Below are 10,074 nucleotides of genomic sequence, written 5' to 3'. Positions count from 1 at the left end.
ATACATACGTTTATACACATATAAATATACATACATACGTTTATACACATATAAATATACATACGTTTATACACATATAAATATACATACGTTTATACACATATAAATATACATACATACTTTATATACATATAAATATACATACATACGTTTATACACATATAAATATACATACATACGTTTATACACATATAAATATACATACACACACCCCTCTGAACATTTTATTGTGGTTTGGGTGAATACTTACTTAGCAAATTAATTTCCCATTCAGCAGTTTATACACATTTACTTTTGTGACATGAGTTGTGATTCTCTCAATGTAATGGTACTCTTCTCACTTCCTCCCTAGGTTACCCATTTCCATTTGCCCATCTTTCCTGCCCCTTCATGTCTTCTCAACTTCATTTTCAGGCAAATGCTGTCCCTATCCTCTCTTGTTTTGAGGAGCAAGTTAATTGTTCAGTTCATAGGCCTGTCGATTGCTTGGCTTGTTTGTTGTTGTTAAGTGCTATCAAGTCAATTCTGACTCATGCTACCCTGTATAGGGCTTCTGAGGAATGCATGGTGATCTTGAATTTTGTTTACTATCTAGTTCTTTAACATAGCCCCAAAGATACTGTGAAGCAATTGGGCTTTAGCCAGCTGGGAAGGAAATGAAAGAAGGCAGTAAAGGAGAGGGTGGGTGAGTGAAGACAATAAGTGCACCTTAATGTGAGGGTGGAAGGAGAGCACATGGAAATAGAGGGTGGGGCTGTACTTCACGTATTGGTGATCTTTGTCTTAATTGTTGTTTACTCTAGTACGCTCGTAGCAATGCCATAGAATTATAACAATTTTGAGTTGGGTATTATAAGTGAGCCTAAATAATCTATCTAATGATCTGATGACAAGAAGTTTTTTAAATCACCCTACTTACAAAATGGAGAGTCCTGGTGTGGCGCTGTAGGATAAGCACTGGACTGCTAGCCACAAGGTTGGCAGTTCAGACCTACCAGCTGCTCTTTGGAAACCCTATACAGAGTCACTGAGTCTGAACCAGCACTAAGCAACAACAACAACTTACAAACTCAGGAGCCCTGATGATGCAGTAGGTAAGCTATTGACTGCTGACCAAAAGGTCGGCAGTTTGAACCCACCAGCCATTTCTATAAAATAGAAACCCTATGGGGGCAGTTTTGCTCTGCCCTATACGGGAGTTATGAGTTGGAATCCACTCGTTGACCAGGAGGTACCTGTAAAGTGCATTTGAAAATGCAAAAGTGCTTATAGTGTAGTTGGGGGGGGCCAGGTGAATCCAGGATTTCACTGGTATATGCTCTCAAGTTTGACTTGACTTTCTGACCTTGCTTTCTCTTATTCATCATCATTGCTTGGTTTTATTGTGTGTTCTGCTAAGCACTTTATCTGGACTATGGAATGCTCACCATCACCCCAATAGGTAGGTCCTCTTATTATCTCCTCATAGATGAGTAAACTAAGACTTGTTGTTGTTGTTAAGTGCAGTTTGAGTTGGCTCTGCCCCATAATGGCCTTGGATAGGGTTTCCAAGGAGTAGTTAGAGAGCTTGAACTGCTGACCTTGTAGTTCAAACCAACCTTGCAGTCCAGCACATTAACCCACAGTGCTCAAGTTGCTCAGCTTTTAAGTGCTGGAGTCAGGATCTGAACCCAGAAAGTCTGACTACTGAGCTTGTGCCTTTAACTATTATTCTATTCTACCTTATTTTAGGGTTGCCTAGAATTGAATCTCTGGGTTATCTCAGAAGAGATGCCATTTGGATTTTCCCCAAAAAGTGCATAGCAAAAAGAAAAAGAGAGCCATTTCAAGGGGACAAAGGGAAAGAAACGAACGTTATTATATCCCTGCATTCACTCTTCGTAGCAATACTGTTACTGAAAGACAGGGCAGAGACTTGACTCATTCCATTTTACCAGTTTTCAAAGAGCGAGTTGGTCTCCATCATTCTTCAGTGGTGACCAAGTTTGTTTGTTTGTTTTTAATTATAGTAAACTCATGGTAATAAAACTATTTAATAATCTTTCAGTCTACTTATTCATCATCCTCTAATCGCCTTGGATTTTGGTACTGTCTTTTTTATTTTTTCCCCTTTGCTGAGATATGTCTTTTGGAAAGTAGAAATGTACTGAGAACTCCTAAAAGAGAATAAAATGTATAGGTGTTTTATTGTGGCATTTAGGAGATTTTCACTTCCAGTCCTCTCATAACTCATATCTCATACTTTTCATGCACTTATCCAGCTGCAGAGGAATTGCCCTTTTTAATTTTGTATGGTAAGATGATAAGCACTGGACTGCCAACCACAAGGTCCATGGTTTGTGCATGCCAGCTGCTCTGTGGGAGAAAGATGAAGCTTTCTGCTCCTGCAAAGATTAAAAAAAAATAAAAAACATATGGAAACCCAATACAGGGTCGCTGTAAGTTGAAACTGACTTGACAATACTTAAGAACAACAACAAATGTCTCCTTAGGATTTTATATAGATTTCTATAGCAAGAAGAGAAGCCATTTTTCTTCCTTACCTTTATATATATATACACACACACACACACACACACACATACACAAATACGTTGTGAAGTGCCGTTGAGTTGATTCCGACTCACAGCGACCCTGTATAGAGTTTCCAAGGAGCGGCTGGTGAGTTTGAACCACTGACCTTGCAGTTCAAACAGGTTTGCAGTCTGGCACATTAACCCACAGTGCCACACCAGGTCAGTCACTCTCTGTCTTGTCTGTCTCTCTCTCTCGCTATATATATATATAAAATGTATGTATAAACTTTAATAATCTCCTGTAGACATATTAACATAACTTTCAGAAACTTGGGCTATTTAATATTATAATGGTTGTAATTATCAAAATGACTAATGACCTCTCCTAAGAGCTTCTCCAAAGAGACATATAATTGGAGACATCACTAGTTTCTAAGACAAATTTATAAATTTCAAATGTATTCCTTTCCACAGAGTGTAAAAAATATATTACAAACTCCAGAAATGAGCTTTATTTCCTTAAAAATCATCATTCTTATACATTTGTACAGAGTTTGTAAAGCCTTTAGGTTTTATATAGAATTTTATATAGCTGTAAAGTATAAAATAGCATTTACTGATCTATACAATTTACAAAATCCTCTTCACAGCCATTATCACTTAGACGTCACAGTTACCTAAGTCAGTAATTGAGTGATGGTGGTTATGTGCTGTGGAGTCGGTTCTGACTCATAGCAACACTGTAAAGGGTTTCCAAGGCTATAAATCTTTACTGGAGCAGAAAGCTTCATCTTTTCTCCCGAAGAACAACTGGTAGTTTCTAACTGCAGATCTTGAGATTAGCAGCCTGACTGGTAAGCACTACACTACTAGAGTAAGAGCTCCTTCAGTAATTGAGTACCTACTATATTTTCTGTCAATGATGCTAGATTATTCTGTTTTTGGAAAAGAGTGCAACTGCCTCACATCTCAGTGTCCTATTAGCACTTGTGTGCTTTATGTGTGTGTGTGTTTGTGTTCTTTATGTGCGGAAAATACACTAATTAGTGTCAGACAGTAACTATGCTGAGCCCTAATAGGAATTATTTATTTAATCTTCATAGTCTTGTGAAGTAGGTTCTCTTATTCTTATTTACACATAAGGAAACTGGGGTTGAAAGACATTTTAAAACTTGCTTGAGTCTCAGTTAAGGAAATGAAGATGTCACAGATTGAGCCAGTGCTCTTAACCACTCAGCCACATTGCACCTATTTTACAGATCAAGTAAACAACTCCCTGGAGGTATTTGGGGAATTTTTCAAGGTTACTTTATTAGTGAGTGATGAAGTCAGTACAAGAATCCCTGAATCTCCCAGGGGAGACCCAGAGTGGAAAGATCACAGTAGGTCAGCAACCTGATTTCCTCAGTCAACTGCTGAGGTTCTCTCTAACGGTGACAGAACCAGAAAGGTAAGGTTCAAGATTTTGGTGGCAGCATTTTAATTCATTGGAAATAACCAAGCTGAATTAGCACTAAATTAGGCTACTGTATGTCTAGAGACTGAAATGGTATTTGTTACTCTAGCCATATTCATGTTGTTCTCCACATGTGGATTATTAGGTTACAGGAGTCATCTGGACCATTTGCTGAGCTTTATGCCCTGCTTTAGAGCCACAGGAACTACTGATTTCCTGATTTTGTTTAATGATATACTCAGAAGCCGTAAGATCGTAACAGTAGTAGCTGCTGTTTGGCTTCTGTTCATTGTCAGCTTTATTAAATACCTTAACATTTTTACAGATTTATTATGATATATTTGTCATACAAAAAGATCGGTACGTATCATTTGCTAAATTATCCTGCTTAAAGAAACAAGACTACACAAATAGCGTTTGAGCATCTAGTGTAGTGCTTGCCAATTGTTTTTGTCTACCTGCTCACAGGAGAGAACCACTCTCTTAAGCTTGGTGGTTATTATGCCCCTGTTTTTAAATAGTTGCTACTTAGATATTTGTCCAAGCAATTTGTTATTTTTATAAAAATGACATTTTATTGTTTGTAAAGGAGCTCTGGTAGCACAGTGATTACAAATCAGACTGCGAACCTCAAGGTCAGCAGTTCGAAACTACCAGCTGTTCTGCGGGAGAAAGATGAGGCTTTCTGCTCCTGTAAAGATTTACAGCCTCGCAAAGCCTGTACCAGGGTCTCTATGAGTCGGAACCAACACCACGGCACATAACAACAGCAACAACTATCTCTGTCTCTTATATTTTTTCATTCAACATTATATTTGTAGGAGTTATCCATATTGTATGTCTATTTGGAGAATCCATTAAATGAATATTCCCTATTTATCTCTTTCCTGTTAATAGAACAGTGTTGCTGTGATTAGTCTTATAAATGTCGTATACACAGAGAGTCTCTAGGGTATATATATGTCTTGTACACAGTGGAATTACTGTGTTGTATGGTACGTACATCTTCAGATACACTGTGGTGGGTGTTACTGAGTTGATTTCCACTCCTATTGGCATCATGTGACACAGTTAAAACTGCCCTTTAGGATTTACTAGGCTGTAATCTTCATGGAAGTAGATTTCCATGTCTTTTTCCTGCAGAGCCACTGTTGTTCTTACGTGCTGTTGAGTCGATTCCAACCCATAGTGACCCTGTATAGGGTTTTCAAGGAACAGCTGGTGAGCATGAACCACCGACCTTTGCAGTTCTAATGACTTTGCAGTCTGACGCATTAGCCCACAGCATCACACCAGGACTCCATTAGATACTGCCAAATTGTGGTGATTGATTCAATTTATACTCCCTTAGTTTCTGAGTTCTTATTTCTCCATATCCTAAACAACACTTGGTGTCATCAGACTCAAGTTTTTGGCATTCTATTTATGATACTAAATATTAGTTTTATGGTGTAAACCTACCAATGTCAAAATAGGAGAGTAGGCCTAAGATAAGTAGCTGTTCAATGTCATGCAATCAAAAGATAGCTGATCTTGGGTGAAAAGAGATGGGAATAAGATTCTTATGATTCAGTTGTGAGTAATTGCTATAATGACTAATTGTAACTGTCACAACAGTAAAGGTAGAAGTTTTGTAACAAAAAGGGGGAAGTAGTTAATCTTACAGACAAGGAACAGAGGACCCTAGGACTATCAAGGGAGAAGAGTATGAGTGGAATGTGGGACCCTGTCCAGAGAAGCAGTGACACCAGAGATGGAGGCAGAGATGATGACATGGAGAAATAGAGCAGCTGAGGCTCTAGACTCATGGATAGAGAAAGACTGAGTGCTGGTGGCCAGGAGGCAGGCTTGCAGAATATGCCCTTTGGTTGTTTAAGTGATTATATATTCCTGAGTATTTTTGTATACATCAAAAAACAAAAACAAAAAACAAAGGGAATAGAAGCAAATACTGTTGAATGATGATGCACAGAGAAGATTATTATCATTACAATGAAACAATGCGTGTTAAACTGATGTTCTCCCATGTAAACTATCACTCAATTCCCAATTAAAAACTTAACAAACAAAACCAACAACAACCAAAAAGACAGCTGATCTTGAATTAGTTGATAGTTTTGCTAGTGTCAAATCCCATATCTGTTCCTCTGCATTTCCCTACCCAGGGACCATGGTAGTGATGGTAACAGAGTTCACTCAGTAATTTAGGGACTAATTATAGAATTTTATGAATTTGCCCTTCTTTCCCTTTCATCTCTCATCTATTTCTTGAGACTTTCTACTAAAAGATAAATAGAGGAACAGAAAAGAAAATGTAGGTAGCTTTCCAGTGTTTAGTTCTTATTAATACTTAATAGCTGGCAGTACAGTGGCACCATACTAGACTGTGAACCACAAGGTTGGCGGTTTGAGCCCACTAGCCGCTCTGTTGGGGAAAGATGAGGCTTTCTGCTCCTGCAGAGATTTACAGGCCTGGAAACCCTATACAGGATTGCTATTAATCAGAACCAACTCCACGGCGCTTAAGCAAGAACTTAATAGCAAGCCTGACTCTTTGGTTCATTTGTACCTAGTTTCCACTGTTTCTTTATTATTCCATTATTGTAACTGACTACCCTGGTCTCAGGAGAGTCACAATAGAGAATGTCTTCCTCCTTCTAATTCAAGAACTTCTAAGGGTATGAGACTGTCATTCTTTGCTTGTTCCTGAATGGACCCCAATTTCCTTCTATTATCATATATTGTTGTTGTCGTCATTGTTGAGTGCCATTGAGTTGATTCCAACTCAGAGAGATCCTGTATAGGGTTTCCAAGGAGCAGCTGGTAGATTTGAACTACCAACCTGCAGTTAGCAGTCCCATGCTCATCCTACAGCACCACATGAGGACTCCATTATCATATATATTAGAAAGACAGAAAACATTGGGATGGCAAAGAAACTGGCTGCATTTGTGACTATGAATCATTTCTCAGACTAATTTAAGGCTCCATGTAGCAGTGTGGCCAGAGACCTAGTATCATCAGATTATTTTAGATGAGACAGGTTACTATTGGCTGTGACTTCTTTGTCTCATTTTTCTTTGTACTTTTTGTTGAAGTATAATATACAGAAAGTTTCTATGACTTTTGTTGTTTTTTTGTTGTTTTACTTTTGCTGCTATTTGAATAATTATTTAATTAACATAGCCCTCTTATTTATGTGTTGTTGTTAGGTGCTGCCAAGTCAGTTCCTATTTAATGAATTTTCACAAATTGAGCACACCCATGAAGCCAGCACTGTCAAGAAGCAGAACATTACTATCCTCACCCTATGCTCTCCATTGTAGTCTATTCACCCACTGACTAGTGGTGACCTTTATTCTGACTGCTGATAATCCAGATTAGTGTTGTCTGTTTGATTCTTTATGTAAATGAAATGATATTGTGTCTACTCTTGTGTCTGCTTTCTTTCATTCATTCATAAGTTTGTGATGCTTGAGACATCACAAATTATTCATTCTTTTTGGCATATAATATCCAGTGTTCCTTTCACTCATTTTAATATAGCATTGCCAGTGACCCCTGTCGATGTGTTTCAGGTGACAGACGGTATAGTCCTGCTTTATCTCAGTGTTTAAAACGCACTGACAGTGAAAAGATACGGGAGTTCTGGTGGCACAGTGGGTTAAGCACTGGACTATGAACCACAAGGTTGGCTGTTTAAAACCCACTAACCACCAGAAACCCTGTGCAGAGTCACTATGAGTCGGAACCGACTGCACGGTACTTAACAACAGACACTGGGAGAAAGAGCAGGCTGGCTGCTCCCATCAATATTTAGTCATGGAAACCATATGGAGCAGTTTTCAAGGCCAATTGAAAATGTCAGTTGAACTAGAGCTGATCAACCTGAAAGAATTTTCAGTTCTAGGTAAAGAGCCTGCTCATGGTCTTTGTAAGTTTTGAACTAATATTTTCTTTTTTATCTAAATTAGGTTAATGACCAGATGGTGAGTAGGCAAATCAGAACACGGGTAGACGGAAAATCAGATCTTTATCTAACACTATCACATTTATGTCCTTTTGGGAAAAAAAAAAATCTCTAAACTTGAGTGTCCCAGTGTGTCCATCTTAGTTCATATATTATAGGACTGAGAAACCTCTGAAGGACAAGTCCCTCTGGAGATGAGATTTTTAGAATATTTAGTAGGAATGGGAGATACTCAAATTTTACTTTCATATGAGGAAATTTCAAATAATTCCCTGGAAAAAGACCTTTTTTCCTTTGAGGAGTTGGATTTTGGAGATTTTAGAGAGCACTTGAACCCTTCAGGTAGAATTGAGGGATGTTTCAGAACATCAAATAGAGCAGACTTGCATTTGAACTGGGTCTTTACTAAGAAATATAGAGAACCAGTTAAGAACCTGGAAACTTCAGGTTTCATCATAAAGCTATCGATTATGTTCACATTCACTGTAAGTCTTTATGATGAAAAAGGTGAATGAACACTTGTTCAGGATGTATCTTGTCTAAAGCATCATTTGTCACTAGATTTTTTTTTTCACTTCTGTAAAATGGATGTATAAATTATATTTTGGTAAAACTTTCAGGATATGTCTATAAAATATTATGGACAGTATCTCAGTGATGTTGTTAGTTCCTTTCAGTCAATTCTGACTAAATAGCACAATAGGACAACACACTACCCAGTCCTGTGCCATCCTCACAGTTGTTATGTTTGAGCCCAGGGTTGCCGCCACTACTAGGTCTTATTTTAAGCATTTGGCTTAGAGCACTGTGCGGCACTAAATGACAAAGTCTGGGTTTTAGAACACCATCCGGTGGCTTTTTCTAGACGTCTAATTTAGAAAAGGAGTATCTGTCAATCCAAATGCAAGAGAAAAAAAATAAGTAAACATCAAAAGCGTGTTATACCATAGTTCTCTGTCTTTGCAGCTGAAAGGCAAGAATCCATCTATCGTGTAAACAGGATCAATAGTAAAAGTTATTTATACTAGGATCACTGAATGTTTCCAGTCAAGATGCCATTTTTTAAGACATACCAGTCCTTGTGGTTCGAACCGATCTTGCAATTGGTTTGTGCTTATCTGACTGTGCCACACCATAATACCAACTATCTCACAGAGATTTTAAATATATATTGTTTTGTTTTAATTACAAATAATGTATTCTTCCATTAGAATTGATACAGTTTTAAATAGCAGCGAAGTACACACTGGTGGGAAATTGGCCCAGAACCTACAAGGATTTCAATCACAATGAGGCTGTCAGTGCTTGTCTCTGTTCAAACCTTGATGTCATTTTCTACTGACCAACTTAGGGGGGCGGAGTGCATACCTATACTGGTCTTAAAACACATACATAAACCCTCTTTTTTATGCAGACACACACTGAAATTCCTCCTGTTGATTACAGTATGTTGAGAACAGTACATTTCACTTATTCAAATTAATGGTACCCCTTCTGTTTTATTTCCAGTAAGAAGTGGGAAAAAAATTCAATTATAAAGAATGTATCTTAATTCTTTGGACATAGGGAACTGTGATGAAAATAGTAATTTTTTTAAAGCACTTTTATTTTCTTAGTGAAAACTCTATAGCTTAAAATGTAATTAGTTTGTGCTATAATAATCTGTTTATTTTGCTTGTATTCAGACATGTTTGACTAATTATGTATGTTAGTGTGAATTCTTATTAAAAGTTAATATTATACCAATATCTGTAACAAATAGAAAACTGAAGTTCACATTTTTTTTGGTTTTTTTTGCTAATAACGTCTCTCTCTCTTTCAGGTAATAAATATACTCTAGAGACTAGACCAAACCAAGAAGGCATTGATGTAAGACAAGAGTTACTGAAATTTCATTCTACTTATTATTCATCCAACTTAATGGCTATTTGTGTTTTGGGTCGAGGTAAGACTCTTCAAAAACTTCATTGAATTCGGTAATCTAAGTAATTTTGGCTTTTTCCAAAATATTTGAAGAAGGATGTAAGATATGTAAGATGTAAGATATTTATCTGCTCAGAGACTTTAAATATGATATATTTGTTGGAAAATATGCAGAGGGAGATTTTGTTTTTGTCTCACCATGTTCCACA

At 37.4% G+C, this 10,074-nt stretch overlaps 1 protein-coding gene across 1 annotated transcript in view; it reads left to right on the top strand.

Moving 5' to 3' along the window:
• IDE (insulin-degrading enzyme) overlaps nt 1-10,074 on the top strand; it is a 152,585-nt gene that overhangs the window by 65,191 nt on the left and 77,320 nt on the right. Inside the window, exon 5 of the mRNA XM_006831141.1 lies at nt 9,765-9,887. Coding sequence (XP_006831204.1) covers nt 9,765-9,887 — 123 coding nt within the window. The remainder of the gene's footprint in view (nt 1-9,764; nt 9,888-10,074) is intronic.

Source organism: Chrysochloris asiatica, unplaced genomic scaffold (genome assembly GCF_000296735.1).
Source record: "Chrysochloris asiatica unplaced genomic scaffold, ChrAsi1.0 scaffold00003, whole genome shotgun sequence".
In the NCBI taxonomy this organism is placed as follows: Eukaryota; Metazoa; Chordata; class Mammalia; order Afrosoricida; family Chrysochloridae; genus Chrysochloris; species Chrysochloris asiatica.
The sequence above is the reverse complement of the archived record's forward strand: the minus strand, read 5'-3'. Positions and strand labels throughout refer to the sequence as shown.